Source organism: Plectropomus leopardus, chromosome 3 (genome assembly GCF_026936395.1).
Source record: "Plectropomus leopardus strain MGB_pleo_1.0 chromosome 3, ASM2693639v1, whole genome shotgun sequence".
In the NCBI taxonomy this organism is placed as follows: domain Eukaryota; kingdom Metazoa; phylum Chordata; class Actinopteri; order Perciformes; family Serranidae; genus Plectropomus; species Plectropomus leopardus.
The window spans coordinates 39,217,138-39,237,015 of NC_142178.1; the positions used below are offsets into that span (position 1 = coordinate 39,217,138).

General features: G+C 41.5%; 2 protein-coding genes across 2 annotated transcripts; both read left to right on the forward strand.

The window, feature by feature from the left end:
• Window positions 1–471: 471 nt before the first annotated feature.
• Window positions 472–5,637, forward strand: b3gnt2a (UDP-GlcNAc:betaGal beta-1,3-N-acetylglucosaminyltransferase 2a). Its single transcript, XM_088075040.1, has 3 exons — window positions 472–582; window positions 1,987–2,119; window positions 3,899–5,637. Exon 3 carries the CDS (start codon window positions 3,917–3,919, stop codon window positions 5,111–5,113), a length of 1,197 nt encoding a protein of 398 aa, XP_087931166.1. The 5' UTR covers window positions 472–582; window positions 1,987–2,119; window positions 3,899–3,916; the 3' UTR covers window positions 5,114–5,637.
• A 1,650-nt stretch (window positions 5,638–7,287) lies between these two features.
• LOC148190075 (uncharacterized) lies at window positions 7,288–16,288 on the forward strand. The gene is made up of 10 exons (XM_088075042.1): window positions 7,288–7,494; window positions 7,598–7,628; window positions 9,180–9,787; window positions 10,311–10,698; window positions 11,745–11,786; window positions 12,686–12,786; window positions 12,863–12,924; window positions 13,745–13,911; window positions 14,747–14,902; window positions 15,815–16,288. The coding sequence occupies exons 1-10, from the start codon at window positions 7,375–7,377 to the stop codon at window positions 16,180–16,182; spliced, it is 2,043 nt and encodes a 680-aa protein (XP_087931168.1). The 5' UTR covers window positions 7,288–7,374; the 3' UTR covers window positions 16,183–16,288.
• The last annotated feature ends 3,590 nt before the right edge of the window (window positions 16,289–19,878 follow it).

Below are 19,878 nucleotides of genomic sequence, written 5' to 3' on the forward strand. Positions count from 1 at the left end.
ATTGTCCAAAAATCCTAGTAATGTCCAAAAACCAGAGAAATGTCCTAAAATATGAGAAATATCCTAAAATCCTAAAAATGTCCTAAAATGCTAGAAATGCCCTAAAATTCCAGAAACATCTTAAAAACCTAGAAACGTGCTAAAATCAGAGAAACGTCCCAAATTTCGAGAAAGTAATTAAGAAACTACCAGTGCTGTAAGCTGTAAGCGTTTGGGTGGGGTTTATGGGACACACACACGGACCTGACTGGAGGGGTGTGTCTGTGTGTCATTTTTAACCCTTAATATTCAGTCTGCTGTCAGCTCAACCTGAGTGAGGAGCGACTCAGTGCGCACGCGCGGCGCACAGGAGAGGCGCACACCTTCCCGCCTGTCTGCTGCTCCTCGCAGAGCACGTGACTTTCATGTTCATGTCAGATATTTGAGGATCGACAGGAAGTTTGATTTTGAAATTCTTCTTTTTTTTTTGAGGATCAGCGCGCGTGCAGATGAGGGAGGAGGAGGGCGCTTTGGTTCAGGTGACACCAGCTCCGGACCCGCCTGCGATTTCACAACCAGGAGGACGACAGGAGACACTGACAGGTTTGTTTGTCTCTCAGTGGACAGTCTGTAGAGGACTTGTTTTTCTCGCGTTTATGAGAGAAATAACAGAACAGAGTTTATTTTCGGAACAGATCTGGAAGAACTGAAGAGGAGGTGCAGTTTGACTTTGGGCTCCGTGTTTTATAACCTGACAGCTGTTGAATAGATCAAGTGTTTATTTATAATGATCATACGCTGTAAAAGATAAAAATGGTGCGCTAACCTCAGGGGACATCATAAAAATACCAAGCGGGGGAAGAAGTACTCGGTTAATTTACTTAAGTATGCTACACGTGTAGAAATACTCCTTTAAAAAGTGTAAATGTTGCGTTTAAATTCATCACAACATGTTTAACCCCTGAGGACTGTTTTGTGCATTTGATGTGCCTTGGATTCCTTATTTTTTGAGTTTGACTGCGTTCATGTGTTTGATGGTACAAATTTTGATGAGAATGTGTATTTTTGTTATTTTTGTTTTTGTCAGTGAATTTCCAGCTCAGCTCCTACAAAAAATCTAAAATACACTGTGGAAACTAAATGAAACATGGAAATGCTTTACATGTGAGAGTGCAGCCTCATATTTAGACTTTTATATATATATATATATATATATATATATATATATATATATATATATATATATATATATATATATATATATATCATACTGCACATGGTTACCATAACTCTAGAAATAGTTGCAGACAGGCCAGAGGTAGAAAACAAATAAAGAAATATGAATATGAAATAAATATTAACCCCTTGAAACCTCAGCAAAGTGGCTTCATTTCTATCAAAACATGAAAAAACAGTAATTAGCAATTTGAAAAGAAATTATGCCAAATTAGCAAGAAATTATTAAAAAATTGCATGAAAATTAGCAGAAAAAATAAGAAAAAGAAAGTTAAAAACAAACCCAAACAAGGAAATTACTTGAAAAATTGTGCTGAATAATAACAATAATTCTGTAACATAATTTTCAATATGTTACCTTAAAAATTATAAATACAGTTTAAGGAACATTTTTCTCTAGCTCATTTTTCATAATTTTCAAGTTGCTCACTGCCGTCCCCCGTCATTTACCTCTTATTTTCAATTTAAGTATTTCACTTAATTATATTTTTATTATCACTGTTTTCATTTTTTTAATTTACTTTTCTGTTGATTTTTTTGTTTGTATTTCCAGGTTTTATCCTGCCTGTGTTTCCTCACTTATGTTAGCGTTCCTGGTTTTAATGAATACTGTTTTTTATGTATTTATTTTGTTGTTGTTTTGTATTTTTATTCACACACTCGTGTGCTTGTATGTGTGTGTCTGTGTGTATAATCATAATGTCATCCGAACAGTTCCAGCACCTGGCTGACTTTTTTTCTTGGTTAACGTGTCTTTGTGTTAAACCTCAGATGGATCCAGAAACAAAGACCTGGTTCTGTTTGGGGACGTCCCCCTCCACTCAGCAGCTCATCCACACGAGACCAGGAGAGGTCTCAGTGTCCACCAGACCCAACTGAGCGACCGTCTGCACACCTGGAGCAGGTGAGACCTGAGTGACGACGCATGACGAGGTGTCACGGATGTACATTTGTTCCTAAAAACTGAACGAAGAACAGAAAGATCCATCTCATATAGATCGTCGAGGGACTAAATATTAGAGACACCAGTTCACAAGTGGAGAAAGTACTCCAATTTACTAAAGTAAAAATATTTAACTAAAATATAAATCTTTCCCTTGACTTAAACCAAAGTGCTTTTTAAACCTAAGACGTGTTTTGGTGCAAAAGTCCTGCACCTGCCGTCCTCCCAAACCACATCGATACAAAATAGTGAATGTGATGTTTCGTGTCACTGAACAAAATCCAGGCAGCGATTTCACGGCCAAAACAACGAAATCATTAAGAACGCCGTTTATTGACATTAAAACAGGTTTTGCAGAGGTGGAAACAGGTGCAAACTCTGAATAAATACATGCCAAAATTTAAACGGCTGACAGCATGGGTGGATTATTGCAGGGGACAGGCCCAAAGTTTTGGGGCCCCTCTGGCCTTAAATGTCCCTGTAGTAGGGCTGGACCTAAATATTCTGATTCTCAGGTTTTTGTTAAGTGGGTAGGTATTTGGGTTTTCAGTTTAGGCGTTCGGATATTCTTCTATTTTTTTGCAGAGGAAAAATGCCATCCACTGTCTCATACACACACTGACAGAATGATCATTTTACCGGTTTTAAACGGTTATTAACACTTTTATTGACTGAGCCGAGACGTTTCTGTGTCAGTGTGAGCAGCAGCCTCCCCCCGGCCCCCAGAGTGACACAAAATCACCACGAAAACAGGTGAAATTACCACAAAGACACACAAATCGACAAAAAAGCACACAAAATTTACTGAGAAGTACAAAAGGACCAAAAAACACACAGAATGACCTCAGAGATGCAAAATAACCAGGACAAAAGAAACAGTCAGAAAGGGTACAAAACAACAAAAAACAACAAAAAACAGAATGATCCCAAAAAGACACAAAATGACAAAAAAAAACTAAGAAAAAAAACTAAAAATGTTTTGATTTTTAGGTAATTTCTTGATAAGTTATTTATTCCCTTCTCATCATGTTTTTGAAAGAAATTAAGCCAAAGTTTTAAAGAGTTACATAAAGAAAGCCACCCTTGCTATATATATTTTTTTAACTTCAATAAAATGAAAAACAGTATTTTTTTATCTCACATAGAAGAGCACGGATGTTACGTTTAAAAATGACACATAAATCTGCCTTGTAGCTTTCGTAGAGCCAACAGTGACATCATGTGGTAAATCTGTTGAGGTCAACAGTGTCAAAATGTCTTTAAGTAAAAATCTTTATTTGCGTGTCATCGACCTCCATGTATAAAAAAACAGCATTATTCGTGTGTGTGTGTGTGTGTGTGTGTGTGTGTGTGTGTGTGTGTGTGTGTGTGTGTGTGTGCAGTCAGTGCGCCGTGACAAAGGCGGCTGCCAGTAAACTGGCGTCATGTGCACGGCTGAATTGGAAACGTGTGACTCCTGTCAGAGCGAGGAGGAGGAGGGAGAAATGTTTTTGGGCTCGTTCTCGCAGGATTAGAGATAAAAATGCGGCCTTGTGTGCAGCCGGTCTGAGCTCAGAAAATCCAGCTTCCCGTTGACCTGCCGTTCGAGGTTGCCGCAGGGTGGACGGAGCCGTCTCCATGTTTCCAAATGTCCCTCTGTATCCCGGCGTCGTCGTAAGCCCTGATTCTGCAGATTAGTTTCTCGCTGATTTTCGGTGATTTGTGTTGATGTGTGTTGGTTTGTGTGCTGTGTTTGAGCAGATTCAGAGGGGAGGCAGCATGGCCCGCAGGAAGAGGGTGCTCTGCGTGATGATGGTGCTCAGCGTCTTCATCTGCGTGCTGGTGGGCGTGTCGTGGAACCTCCGGCGAGACAAAAACGCCCACCACAAGGTTCGAATCCCGCTCAAGAGGTTCTGGCACCAGCCGGAGCTGAGCAAGTCCTTCTGGAACCGGGAGCAGCAGCGCCTGGACTTCATCAACAACCCCATCGTCAGCTCGGCGCTCTCCGGCGGCTCTCTTGGCGAGCTGCCTGATTGGCTGAATGACACGGGGCCGATCGACCCGTGTGAACCCGACCACAGAGTCTCCACGCAGATCCCGGACTACAACACCCTGCCGCAGCGCTTTCAGGATTTTCTTTTACACATGCGCTGCAGGAAGTACCCCATGCTGATCAACCAGGAACGTGTTTGTGATGGAAAACCCTTCCTGCTGCTCGCCATCAAATCGCTCGTCCCGCATTTCGACCGGCGGCAGGCTATTCGTGAAACGTGGGGTCGCGCCGGCGTCGTAGCCAATCAGACGGTAGTGACGGTGTTCCTGCTGGGCAACACCTCGCCAATCGACCACCTCCCGGACCTGCTGGGGATGCTGCGCCACGAGGCCAAGCTTCACAAAGACGTCCTCCAGTGGGACTACAGGGACACCTTCTACAACCTGACCCTGAAGGAGGTCCTCTTCCTGGAGTGGTTCAGCCAAAACTGTCCCCACGCCCAGTATGTCCTCAAGGGGGACGATGATGTCTTTGTCAACACTTTACGAATTATCAGCCTCCTCGAAGGCCTGTCAGACAAGAGGTCCAAGGATTTGTTCATAGGGGATGTCATCAGCGACGCCGGTCCACACCGAGACAAAAAACTCAAGTACTTTGTCCCGGACAGTGTGTTCGTGGGGCTCTACCCGCCTTATGCAGGAGGCGGCGGATACCTGTACTCTGGAGGGTTAGCGCTACGTCTTTATAACGTCGCTCAGCAGATAGTCTTGTATCCGATTGATGATGTCTTCACAGGGATGTGTCTGAAAAAGCTGGGCCTCGTTCCTGAGGACCACAGCGGCTTCAAGACTTTTGACATTGATGACAAATTCAGGACTAACCCCTGCGTCTACAGGAACCTGCTGCTGGTTCACAGCCGGACGCCTCAGGAGATGCTGACCATCTGGCCGTGGATCATCAATTTGGAGCTGAGCTGCCAGTGAACACCTCCGTCTTTGTTCGCACCGTTTGATTTCAGCACCTTTCGATAATTTAAAGCCCTCAAATCTGAGCAAAAGTCGAAACGAGTCATGTTAATTTTTTTCATCAAGCAAATTGATCACAAATTACAGTTTGCATAGTAAAGTATATTATAATTTATATATAAAATAAATAATAAAAACTACAAACGATATTTTTACCTCTGAACTGATGAAACACACACACACACACACACAGAGTTTTGCATTCACACACACGTCGACTCAGATTCTCAGCGATGAAATTTCCGTGATGATACGTTCAGTATTCGTTGTTTTTTAAACTCCAAACTGTTGCTGCTGTTACCGGGCATTCATCCTGTTTATTTGTATTTACAGTTTGTTTGTGTTCAAATAAACAATGACTTGAGTTTGATTTACGTGAAGCACATTTGTCAGGTTCCACACGTGTCCTCTTCTGTTTGTGATGATTGTATTGTTTGTACTGTTGTCTTTTATAAATAAAGCTTTGATAAAGATTGAATAGATCTGATGCTTATTTGATTCATTTGTCCTACAGCCCACTCCAGTGAACGAATTTGACTCAGAGCAGCTGAGTGTTTCACAGCAACAGCATTTCATTATCGTTGATCAAACAGCTGATGTCCAACAGCCCGCTCCAGCAAGGACATGTCCAACAGCCTGCTTAGGTGCGAAAAATGTCCTACAGCTCACTCCAGCATGGACATGTCCAACAGCCCACTCCACCGTGGACATGTCCAACAGCTCGCTCCAGCGCGGACATGTCCGACAGCCTGCACCAGCGTGCAGACATGTCCAACAGTCCACTCCAGCATAGACATGTCCAACAGCACGCTCCAGCACACGGACATGTTCAACAGCTTGCTCCAGCATGAAAAATGTGCACTTGCCCGCTCCAGCGTGGACATGTCCGACAGTCCACTCCAGCGCGCTGACATGTCCAACAGTCTGCCCCAGCACAAAAATGTCCTGGGAATGTCGGCAGCCTGTTGGCAGCTATAGGAGAAGTAGGCCGACTCAAAAGTTTTTAATTCCTGAGTAAAATGATTAATAACAAAGTTTGACAGAAGCTGAAGTCAGAGTCCTGCAGTCAGGAGAGGTTGGACTATTATCAGCACAATGTGCTGAAATTTACCTGAAGTTTGTTTAAGATGGAGCTTTTAATGTTTATATAATGCTGGAAAGTTTAAGAAATAATAATAAATCATATGTTTATTACACTCCAACACACCATGGTCACATGAAACTGTGAACCATGAGGGCAAAAAACAAACCACAAAAAAAAGAAAAATAATTGTTAATCATTATCAAAGTAAAATGTTCAGTTAATGGTGATATTGATTTTAGGTATGAGGCTCGGACCTTTGCTGGGAGGACATTTTAGTACCTGGACCTCTGTGAGTTTTAGTAGAATAGGTCCTCCAGCTGGTGATGCTGTTCTACAGTATATTTGTCATGTTCAATGTCTGACAGAAAATAAATATTTAAACCAAAATTAACTTGATGATATCTTCATATCTCACTGAGGAGTCAAAGGAACCTTTAAACTCGACAGAAATAGTGATTTGATGTACATTGTGATATATATCGATATCGACTGATATGAACAAAAATTATGGTGATGAGACTTTCCATATCGCTCAGTCCTACCTTTAGTTGTGATTTTGTAAGAAAAACCGTCATCAATAGAATCGCAACAAAAACAACAACATAAATTGTATAATAATAAAAGTGATACTAATACATATATTTATATAATAACAATTAATTATTATTATTATATTCAAATTATGTATTCATTGTCATTTGACAATAAAATTATTTGAAATTTTATTACTATTATTATTATTATTATTATTATTATTATTATTATTGCTTTGGGGTGCTGCAGACAGATGTTTAGATTTATATATTTTTTAAATTCCTCATTTGTGCAATTGTTTTTTTTTATTTCTGCAGACAGTTGCTGACAGAAAACAGCTGGTGCATTTTGGTAATTCATTAGTGTAAAAAGAAAGTTAATTTCCTACTGCTGCATGAGCTGTATTGTGAATTTAGAGCATTTATCTGAATTTAATGAAAATATTGTATGCAAAACACCACAGAGACCTCTGGTGGACACACCTGACTGTGACATCCAGCAACAGGAAGCTCAATCAGCTAATTGATGACTCTCAGCTGCTCACACAGGAGAGGAAAACAGCAGTTTATCAGGAGCTGCGAAGCTTCATGTTCTCTCAAAGATGTTTCACAGACAAAGTTTTGGTCTTAAAATGCCACAAAGGAACAACTGTCGCTTTCAAAGTGTGCTGCTCATATTTCTGCTGATATTTGGTGTAATGTGGAGACGCTGCGAGTCACAGGTGAGGCTGCAAAATCTCTTTGTTTTCAGTATTTGTTTCTTCTTGTCAGTCTTATTAAAACTGCTGCAACATTAATGAACGTGTCGTTTTCTTGTGTCTGTAGGTGAGCAGAGAAGAAGCCAACAAGCCTCCAGGTGAGAATTTATCATTTCAAATGTGAATGTGGGTTTAACTTTTCTTATCTGTGCATTTGAAAACGATCAGCTTCAGGATCATTAGCAGACTTGTAGAGGTGAAATAAACTCTGTAAACAGGGATCTCAAATGATATTATTAACCCTTAGGGCCCGCTTTAACCCTTTGAGACCTGAATCATCAGCATCACTTTTCTTGTGCTTTGTTCAAACGCCTTTCACAAGTATTTAAATCTGATCAAAGTGGTTTGATTTCCTTAGAAAACATAGGGGGGAAGTCAGTGAGCAACATGGCAAGAAATGTCCCACATACTGCAAGAAATAAGTAAGTAAGTAAATAATAATAATAATAAAACATGTTTTTTGCTCTTTAAAAAAGGGAAATAAGAATGTCAAGAAAACTATATTCTTAGTTTGTATTTAAAATTATGTCACAGAAACAAAACATTATATGTTTTATAATGTGGGATTTTTTACTCATATCTTGCTGATGTTGGGGTTTTGCTCATTGCCTTTTTTCCACGTTTATCATGTTTTTCAAAGAAATTTAGCTCAAATTAAGCTAATTTGCTTAGTTTTCAAAGGGTTAATGTTGCACACACTCGTATTGCTCTGTGCACAAAATCAAGCTTTAAAAAATATATTTTACATACATAGATTATATATTATTTTCAATTTTCAGAATTGTAACCATTTAATGCCAGTTTGTTGTCATGATGTCATTATGTTTATAGATGGAAAAAACCCTAGAAAAATTAAATTAATTTACAATATTCTACATGCTTAGAAGATTATTATTATTTTGATGATCATGGCCTGAGATATGTCAGTAAATAGCAGCAACATATGTTTTTTATAGATTATTATTTTTTGTGAAGTGTCAAATACTCACACTTGCACTGCTCTGCACACAAAATGTGCTTTTCAAAATCAGGCTATAAAAAAATATACATATGGTTTTCTACTTTCATTGAGTTTATTTTTTTAACCAACATCAGTCCTAATTATAAATATAAAATATTCATTAATTATCAGAATTTTAACCCTTTAAATGTCAGATTTTGTCATGATGTCAGTATGTTTTAAGATGAAAGAAATACAAAAAATGAATTATTTGCAAAGTCAAATATGGTCAAAATGACCTCATCAGGTGGAAAATAGTCAAAATGACAAATTCAGAGTCAAAAGCCCAGAATGACACCCAGAAATAATACAAGTCCTGTTTTTCTGCTCTGATGGCTGTGGGATCAAAAATGTCAGTTTGAATGGGTTTCAATGGAGCATTTTTGGACCTGAACAGTCTGAATGTAACTATTTAGTTTCCACAGTGTATTTTAGACTTATTGTAGGAGCTGAGCTGCAAATTCACTGATTACACTCAAATACACAATCTGGACTACATTTAGGACACATGCATCAACACACACACAGTTATCAAAAAAATTAAGGATGACAAGCGACTAAAATGCACCAAATAGTCCATAAGGGTTAAATGATTCTTCCTTCTCTGGAAATAGGACATGTGGTGTCTTTTTGTCTGTCTTGTCCTCAGATGGACATGGAGGACATGGGGGAGATGGCAGCGCCTTCTTCGCCCTGCGGAGCTGCCACCAGCTGCTGCACGGAGACTCCGGAGAGTTCTTCTCTCCGGACTACCTGTGCTCCAACCCGCCTCTGTGGTGCAACTGGACCATCCAGGTGGACCCCGCAAAGAAGATCCAGCTCCACCTGGAAGACCTGACCCCCGACGACGCCTGCCGCCTCAAAGACGACCAGCTCCACGTGGACCAGCCCGGAGGTCACTCGAGGGGTCACAGGGTCCTGCAGAGGTGCTGGCGAGAGGCCAAGTTCACATCGTCCTCCAACATTGTGCACGTGGTGCTGCTGATCGGCGGCTGGCCCAGCGCGCCCTACAGGGGCTTCTACGGACGCTACCAGGCCTTCGGACCGCCGGTGGTCTACAACCCACAGGATGGACTCGCAGACCGGGAGTCAAAGTCTCCTGGACTCGTGGACTCTGGTGAACTTGTTGTGAATGAACAGATGGAGTCAGAGAATCCTTCACCGGCTGATCCTGATCTCATGTATGATTATTATGATCAGCTATCAGCCAGGACCTCCGAGCTAGGGTCCGAGGAGGACACGGAGACAGACGCTGAGGTGAAGGACAAAGGCACTGATGTCAGTTATTGCACTCAACTCGTTTTACCTGGGGTCCACTTTTAAAATAAATGACAGGAGGCCAGGGGCCAGTCGCAGCAGCCCGCACGTTTCTAGGATTTAAGAGCCTTTTAGATTTTTTTTAAAAAGATTTTTAGGATTTTAGGAAATTTCTAGCATTGTACTGTAGGATGATTCTAGGATTTTGGTGGATGATTTCTTAGAAAATGTCGAGGATTGTAGAATGTCTAAGGACTTAAGGACTTAATTTATAGGAATATTTTTCTGTTTAAGGACTATAGAAGGTTTTTAAGATTTAAGGACTTTTTAAAGATTTTGGGGGGATTTTAGGACATATTGAGGATTTTAGGATTTTGTTTTATGCACCCTGTTGGGGGCCAGATTTTGCGTGCGTGCTGTAAGTTTAGTTTCACTGGTAAAATCTTATAAATAATTTTCACCTTCGATGTGCATCTTGTTCTTTTCTGTTAGTAATATTTCTAAATTCTTCATCCTCTCTCAGGAGGTGGAAAGTCACCAGGAGAACCACGTCCACCCGTCCACAGCTCTGCCCACAGTGCCAGCATCCACACAGGGGACCTCTCGATCTGGACGAGGTGCCGCTAAAACCCCGTCAAACCAGTCTGACTCGGCCGACCCTCCAGAGTCTCAACAGCAGCAAGAAGACGGTCAGAACCAGCAGCTCGAACCCACCACGAGCAGACCGACAGCTGGTGAGGAGGATGCTGCTTCAGAGGAGGAGAGGCCCGCAGATGGTGAGTCCAGGATGAAGGTCAGCGAGGCCTCAGACCAGCTTCCCATCCCGTCTGCAGCACCAGATGCAGAGGAGCCTGCGCACACTCATGCTCAGCCCAACATGGTGGAGCCGCTGTCCGACCACAGAGGGAGCTGTGAGTACATCTGTGTTTGAGACTACAACTCAAGTCCATTTTATTTATAAATCCCATCATCACAAATCACCGTGGAGGGCTTTACAGCACACGACATCCCTCTGTCCTTAGACCCTCACATCAACCAAGGCTACCCCCCCCCAAAAAAAACCTAGAACAGGAAAAAAAAAGGTAGAAACCTCAAGAAGAGCGACTGAGGAGGGATCTCTCTTCCGGGATGGCCAGATGTGCAAAGATGTTGTTAAAAACAAGTAAATTACAGTAGATGACATAAAGATATATATGAAAGAGAAAGAGAGGGAGAGCTGCACAGCAACAATAAAAAAACAAAAAACAATGTTACATGCAAATATTAAGATGCGATAACAGTCATTTGTATATTAATAGTGGAGTAATGACTAATAATAAAGGCAGTAGAAGTTGGCGTTGAGCAGGCATGAGTGCTACCAAGACCCAGGAAACAGGCGCAGCCACAGACAGGATCACAGCAACAGCACAACCATCACCATGATCCAGGCGCAGCCACAGACAGGATCACAGCAACAGCACAACCATCACCATGATCCAGGCGCAGCCACAGACAGGATCACAGCAACAGCACAACCATCACCATGATCCAGGCGCAGCCACAGACAGGATCACAGCAACAGCATAACCATCAGCCACAGACAGGATCACAGCAACAGCACAACCATCACCATGATCCAGGCGCAGCCACAGACAGGATCACAGCAACAGCACAACCATGACCACGATCCAAGCTGAGCCGGTGGTAGGAACACGGCATCAGTGCAGCCACAACGCGGAAAGCAGCCAAAGGCAGGATCACAGCAACAGCACAACCATCACCATGATCCAGGCGCAGCCACAGACAGGATCACAGCAACAGCATAACCATGACCATGATTCAGGCTTAGCCATGATCCAGGAAACGCTCCGCAGAAGTAGATGTAGATATTGCACTTTTTTTCCCCGGGGAATTTTCTTGTTGTTTTACTTTATTGACTAATTTTCATTTCATTCTCAACTTTGTGTTTCTCTTGTAGTCGACTTCAGAAATCACTCTGAAATTCCACATCTGCCTGGAGGTGAGTATGGGACCGATAAATAAAGTTCACAGTACTGTGAACACTTTAAAACATGTCCTTTATTTTATTTTCTGGTACAAAACAGTCAAAATAGGACAGCACTCCAATTAAAGCACCTTTTTTACGTTACGGGCCAGACGGCCTTCTTTAGCGTGTGCATCGGCAATAACATAACAAAATCTTCAGGGGGTGCCAATTTTTTTTTTCAAAGATTTTCACAAGATTTTTTTACCAGAGGCAGTAGCACAATAATATGAAAGAATTAATGAATGAATGAACTAATAAATAAATAAATAAATTGATGAATAAAATAAAACACTGATAATGATCATACTGGTAGTATCAGTATGATCATTATCACTGTTTTTTTTTTTGCTGCCTTTTAGTTGCATTTATATATTTTTTCTGTCCAATATTAGTGATCGTGCCTTGTAAAAATCTTGTTTAAATCTTTAAAAAAAAAAAACGAGGAAATAAAAAATTTGGGCTCCTCCTGCTGGGACGTACTGTGTCGTTTGCATTTGTGTAAATTATTAATCAAACCTGTGAAGATTTCATTATGTTGTTGCCAGTGCAGAAGCACCCGTGTGGCAATAAAAAATACTTTAATTGGAGTCCTGTCCTATTTTGACTGTTTTGATATCCATTTTTAAGGATCCACTTTGTACCAGTTATACTGTGAGTGAGCACATTATATTTGATTTTCTGGTACAATTCATGATCATCAGCATATTCTGCACTAATCTGACAAAATCTGTGAGACGTGTCCAGATGAGACAGATGTTGAGTTCATATGTAATTTCAGTGTACTTCATGTTTTGACGGGATGTAATGTAAGTTTGTGTTTGTCAGACTCAGCTTGCTTTAGCGTCTCTGTGCGTGATTCTGGTCCCTGACAGATCACCTGTTAGAAGTGACTGTCGAAGTGAACTTCAGCGATGATTTGAAGGCGTCCTGGGACAGTCAGGCCCGCTCTCTGCTGCGCTCTGTGCAGACTGCGGTACGTTGATGACGGTTAAACACAGACGGCGGCGTTGCTTCGTGTAGCATGTTGAGCCAAGTTGTTGTTTCTGCAGATCGGCAAGCGGCTGGAGGCTCTGCAGACGCCGCTGTCCATGACGGCCAAACGAGTGAAAAGGTAACAGACTCACAGCACTGCTGTCACTTAAATACGTTTAAAGCAGAAAAAATAGCACACAGGGTTAACCCCTTGAAACCTGAGCAAATTGGTTTTGATTCTTTCTACAGCATGGGAAGAAGGTAATGAGTGAGAAAATAAATGGTCCAAAAAAGAAGAAAAATAACAATAAATTATTAAAAAGTTATAAGAATTTAACTTAAAAAAGCCAAAAAATAGACTAGTAAAAACAAAAACAAGAAAACGACCTTAAAACGTACGAAAAAACAAAGAAAAGAAAAAGGAAAAAAAAAAGAAAAGAAAAGAAAAGAAAAAGAATAATTTAAAAAAATATGCTTTATATGCACTTTCTTTCTACTCAAAAATTAGGATTAAAGAATTTTTTTTTTAATTAAAAAAATTGTAATTGTAAATTGGTAATGTTTTCTGTCATTAAAAAGTTTTGGGTTTTTTTTTAAGTAAACATGCCCTTCAAAGCCCCTCATGTTTTCTTTAAAAAACTGGGGTGATTTTTTTTTTCTTAATAATTATTGGTGATGTTTAAAGCCAAAATATTTAGTGAAATTTTGGGCAATTGTATTTTCTTTAAAAAATTTTGGCAGTATTTTACAAAAAAAAAATGTTGGTTTTTTTTCCTTCAAAAATCCCCCCAAATAAAACCATTTATCCCAGCTAAGTGCAGAAATATCATTTAAAGCAGAAAAAACAGGCCTGGAAATTGCTATTTGCAAAATCAGTCATTTATCCGTTTTTTTCATGACCCTTTGAGCCGCGTCAGTAGCTGCTCTTAGTGATGCATCGTGGCTCTGTGTCCGAGCAGGCTGCATGCAGGAGCGCTGTACATCATCTGGCTGCAGATTGGACAGGGGCCCGGGGGTCTGCAGGTCTACAAGACCGTCCAGTCCACCCTGCAGGGACTCGTCTTCACGGACGTCGGCGTCAGAGGAAACCACAGGAGTGCTGTCATCATGTCTATCACGACTGCAGGTACAGCTCCGGCCTTCAGGTGAAGCAGAGTGGAAATGTCGAATCTGTGAATGGTCGTGAATTTAAGAAATTTGACACCTTTTTTATGCTTCTGCGCTGACGCCAGAAAAATCTGCAGCCGGAGACGTTGCGACCATTCTCATAAATGCCAGAATCTGTGGAACACGTTGAGGAAGTTTCTTCAAATTTAGCACAAACGTTTCTTTGGACTCAACAATGACATGACTGGAATTTGGTGGTCAAAGGTCAAGGTCACCATGACCTTGTGTCTGTCTCTTTGTCGTGAACATGATATCTCAAGAACATCTCGAGGAAGTTTCCTTAAATTTAATACAAACGTCCACTTTGACTCAAGACTCAACTGGTTAGAATTTGGTGGCTGAAGGTCAAATTGAAGGTCAAATGAATGGTGGTCCTGATGGTCAAAACACTACAAAAATTAAGAAAAAACTACATTTCAGAAAACAAAACAAAAATATTTCAGAAAACAAAATATTTCCCAAAACACAACATTTCAAAAACAAAACATCTCCATAAATCCTAGAACATTTCAGAAAACAACACATCCAAAAACAAAACATTTTTTAAAAAATCCCAAAACACTACATTTCCTAAAACACAACATCACAAAAATAAAAGACTTCCCAAAAAAATTCAGAAAACAAAAAATTTAACTTAAATGATTCCTTATTGCTGATTGGCTGCACTGTCAGTCTGCAGACGCCTGGCGGAGATAATAAGTGTGTGTGTGTGTGTGTGTGTGTGTGTGTGTGTGTGTGTGTGTGTGTGTGTGTGTGTGTGTGTGTGTGTGTGTGTGTGTGTGTGTGTGTTTCAGATGTTAACGAGTGTGGGACCCTGCTGGTGCTGTGCGACATTAACGCAGACTGTGTGAACTGGATCGGTACGTACTCGTGCCGCTGCAGGCCCGGCTTCCAGGACAAATCCCGCGTGGGGTCAGGAGGGACCGTCTGTGTGGACACGAAGGCTGCAGGTCACCGAAGTCTCACTCACACTGATTCATTCAGGCAGGGGACACTCGGCCTGTGTTACCTGGGGGCCGCTTTGCAACCAGACAGGGGGCCAGGGGCCAGGGGCCAGGGGCCAGGGGCCAGTCCCAGCAGCCCCATACATGTTTCTAGGATTTTAGCTTTTTAGATTTCTAGGCTTTTAGGTCGTTTGTAGGATTTTGGAATATTTCTGTGTTTGTAGGACATTTTGAGGATTTTCAGACATTTCAAGGATTTTAGGATATTTAGAAGATAAGACATTTCTAAGACTTGATGTTTCTAGGATTTAAGGACATTTCTGGGAGTTTCAGACATTTTTCAGAATTTAAGGGCATTTCTAAAATTTTTGAACATTTCTAGGAATTTAAGATGTTTCTAGGATTTTAGGACATTTCTAGGATTGTAGGACATAGTGAGGTTTTCAGGACATTTCCAGAATTTTCAGACATTTGTAGAATTTTAGGATATTTCTAGAATTTCGGGATATTTCTAGGACTTTAGGATGTTTCTATGATTTTACAACATTTCAAGAACTTTTAGGACATTTTGAGGATTTTTTTTTTTTGAGGAAAGATTATAGGGTTTTAAGACATTTCTAGGATCTCAGGATTTTTCCAGGATTTTAAGACATTTGGGTCTTAATGGGGGATCCTCCACTGGCACTTTGATAAACACTGTTTTGATGCTGTTTTATGTCTCTGACACCTTATATAACCTTAAAGGACAACAACAATTCCCAGTGTGAATCACTTTATCTTTATTATGAATGAGAAACTGGTTGGGGGGCCACCCGGCGCCCTATTGGGGCCACACTGGTTTGAGTATCGCTGCGTTAGGATTAACTAATGAGATGTCTGGAGGTGGACAGCTGCTGACTTCCTGTTGTTTTTCCGCAGGTTGCAGCTCGGGCCTGTCCGCAGAGACAAAAGGCGTCTACGCGCTTTTCTTCCTGCTCAGCTGCCTCATCCTGACGCTGCTGGCGGCCGCCGGCCTGCTGTACCACCGCCACCGCCGCGGGGCCTTCCTGGTCCGGTGCCACAGCGGCGACAGCATGTCTCCTGCAGACAACAACAACCACCACCGTAACGATGACAGCTACTCGGGCCCCGCTGACTCGGCCCTGCCCCCGCCTCCACCGCCTGCACGGGGCTTCAGGGACAGCTGGCCAATGAAGGAGCGCTTCCCGGCCGTGGAGCTGCCGCTGCTGCGCTTCAGCCCGCTGCTGCCATCCGGCGGCTACACGCAGGAGGGCGGGAAGATGTGACCAGCTAACCCCGTATCTTAAACACATTAAATCTCTTTTCTTCTTATTTTGTCTTTGGTCCGATTCTGATGTTTATCTGTTGAATTAAAGTCACAACAAAACAGCATCTTACTGCTGCCAAGGATTTTTTTTCCACCAATTACAACATTTCTAGGATTTTAGGAGATTTCTAAGACTTTAGGATGTCTCTAAGACCGTAGGACAGTTATAAGATTTTCAAACATTTCTTGGATATTTGGATGTTTCTTAGGTTTTAGGAGATTTCTAAGATTTTTGGACGTTTTCAGGATTTTCGGAAGATTCTAACATTTTCGGGTATTTCCTGATTTTCAGAAGTTTCTAAGATTTTAGGACCTTTCTAGGAGTTGCTGACGTTTCTAGGATTTTACAACATTTTTAGGTTTTATGTTTCTTGAATTTTCTGACATTTCTAGGATTTTCGAATGTTTCTTGGATTTTTAGACACTCCTGAGATTGTAGGACATTTCTTGGATATTTGGACATTTCTAAGATTTTGGGATGTTTTTAGGATTTTAGAAAATTTCTGAGATTTTCGTATGTTTTTAGGACGTTTCTTGGATTTTCGAACATATCCAGGATATTCAGATTTTCCTTGAATTTTTGGATGTTTCTAGGATTTTAGAGCATTTCTTAGATATTAGAAACATTTCTGGGGTTTTGGAGCGTTTGTAGGATTTTCTGACATTTTTAGTATTTTTGGAACTTTGTAGTGTTTTTGGACATTTGTTGGATTTTAGAACATTTATGACACCAGAAGACAAATGAAGAAATTATCTCAGTCACTGGACTTTTATAAATTCAGTGCAACATACAGCAGGTAACGTGTGTTAGGTGTGTCCCCACTGATGGTCCCAGCAGGAAAAGACAGGACGGTGTTTGTGAGACAGAAAGGATCAGAAATGGTTTTGCATGACGGTTTCAGTTTTTCACTGTTACTTCGCAGCCAGAGGATCAAGCCCGCCCGGTGGTTGGGGCCCCTCTGTGGAGTTTGCATGTTCTCCCTGACTTTATTTTAGGGGCCCTTCAGCTTCCTCACACAGGCCAAAGTCATGCAGGTTAACTATTGATGCTAAATTGCCCGTACAAGAAATTCAAATTTTTAATTTTTAAATTTTTCTTTTTTTTGTGCTAATTTTCAGGTGATCTTCTTGTTTACTAATTTGGTTAATTTCTTGTGAAGTCACTCATTGCCTTCCTCCCATGTTTCTGACAGAAATCAAGTCAATTTGCTTCAGTTTCAAAGAGTTAAATTCAGGACTGTACCTGATTATCATACCGACTGAGTCTCTGGCTCGAGGACAGTCCAGCAGGACACATGTGGACCTGTGACCTCTCGGTTTCAAACCGGCCGCCCTGCGTCGCCGTGTGCGGGGAGTGAAGTGTAGTCCGTGCCGGCCCACCTCGTCCGAACCGCTTTAATAGGCTTACAGCAGCTAATCCAGCGCGCTGTGCCGTCACATGGGGCGTCTGCTGACCTTACTCTGCTTTATTACACGGAGCTTGTTCCCTCAGCCCCACCTCTGCCAAAATAAACCACCGAAAACAAGGCCTTTCTTTAAACTGCACATTTCAGAGCGGCCTTTTATCGAGACACCGAGGCACAGCTGTGAGGTAATGAACGAATGAAACCTCCAGTCGATGAATTCGCAGTCTGAAACTCAGAGGATGATGACTGAGACCTCACAGATCCTCCATGCAGGACCCGAGGTCCTGACAGCACAGAGTTCCCAGTAAAGTGAATCGTATCGAGGTTGCAGGTGAGGATTCGGACTCCTCGTGGTGTTCAAACAGCCCAGAGACCGGATGATGGTCGTCTTCGTCCTGCTGTCTCCGTCAGCTGTGTGTCCCCCTCTGTGTGCAGTCTGAGGCCACCGGGCAGCCTGTCGAGGACCACAGAGGCAGAGAGCGGCGGTCTGCTCTGTTAGAGCCACGTGAACCACACACACACACGCACACACACACACACACACACACACACACACACACACACACACACACACACACATGCACACACACACACACACACACAGGACCTGCAGCAGTGTGGGTGGCCAACAGGTCTCTGTTCAGGTTTACACGTTGGTCACTTAACCCTCTGAAACCTGGATCGACATCAGTTTTCTTGGGTTTCCCAGTCTCACTCTGACGGCGTCACATTGTGACCTTCGGCCAGTGAACGTCCGCGTCAGTTTATAACGTGTACGCTCTCAAGTTTTTAAATCTTTAAACCCTGAATAACGTGCAGTTTCTTTCAGATACACGTGGGAAAAAGCAATAAGCAACTTGGTAAGAAATAGTTCAAAAATTGCAAGAAATTTGTAGATTTAGAAAAAAATAAATAAATATATATAGAGAGAGCGAGAAGATTAAACCTCAGGAAAATTATTATGGCTATAACTTATAACTATAATTATATTTATAATAAAACCATAATTACATATATATTATGAATTCTAAAACTTTTACCAGATCTTTGTTCTCTTGCTTTTTCTTGAAAAATGTCAGGTATTCATAAACTTTTATTTGTGTGTGTGTGTGTGCGTATGTGAATGTATTTGTGTGTGTGTGTGTGTGTGTGTCTATGTGTGTTCATACAGTCTGTATGAAAAGTGGTACACAAATAAACTCTGATTGACTGATTGATTAGAGGAAGTGTCAGAGTCTGTGTGTGTGCGTGTGTGTGTGTGTGTGTGTGTGTGTGTTTTGGCCTGTTGTGACCCAGCAGCTGAGGAACGCTGACCTTGCATCTCCCATCAGGAGGATGAGCCGCCGTCAGTAATCCCATCGGTGTTTAATAAGCTGATCTCAGTGTTATGGGCTTCATTATATCAGAGGAATCACACTCTGCTCTCCTTCTCATGGCACGCCGTGTTGGAATTGGCTCCCCGGCAATTTATTTTTCTATTAGCGGAGCCGTGTGAAGTGTGATTGGTTGGAGGAGCTGCTGGGCCTGATAAGAGGACAGTCAGAGATCTGCTCAGCTCACAGACTCTCTGCTGATTGGATGAAGATATGAAGCAGGACGACTGACCGCCGCAGCAACCTGCAGCTCCACACACACATCCTGACGCCCAGCATGGAAATGTTAACCCTCAGGGACTGTTTGGTGCATTTTAGTCTCTTTTCTTCTTCCTGTTGTGATAACTGTGTGTGTGTTGATGCATGTGTCCTAAATGTAGTCCAGATTGTGTATTTGAGTGTAATCAGTGAATTTGCAGCTCAGCTCCTACAATAAGTCTAAAATACACTGTGGAAACTAAATAGTTACATTCAGACTGTTCAGGTCCAAAAATGCTCCATTGAAACCCATTCAAACTGACATTTTTGATCCCACAGCCATCAGAGCAGAAAAACAGGACTTGTTTTATTTCTGGATGTCATTCTGGGCTTTTGACTCTGAATTTGTCATTTTGACTATTTTCCACCTGATGAGGTCATTTTGACCATATTTGACTTTGCGAATAATTCATTTTTTGTATTTCTTTCATCTTAAAACATACTGACATCATGACAAAATCTGACATTTAAAGGGTTAAAATTCTGAAAATTAATGAATATTTAATGAATTTGTCATTTTGACTATTTTCCACCTGGTGAGGTCATTTTGACCATATTTGGCAGATGGAGGAAATACATGCTATTTCTGTCACAACAGTGGTGCCGCAAAATTAAAAT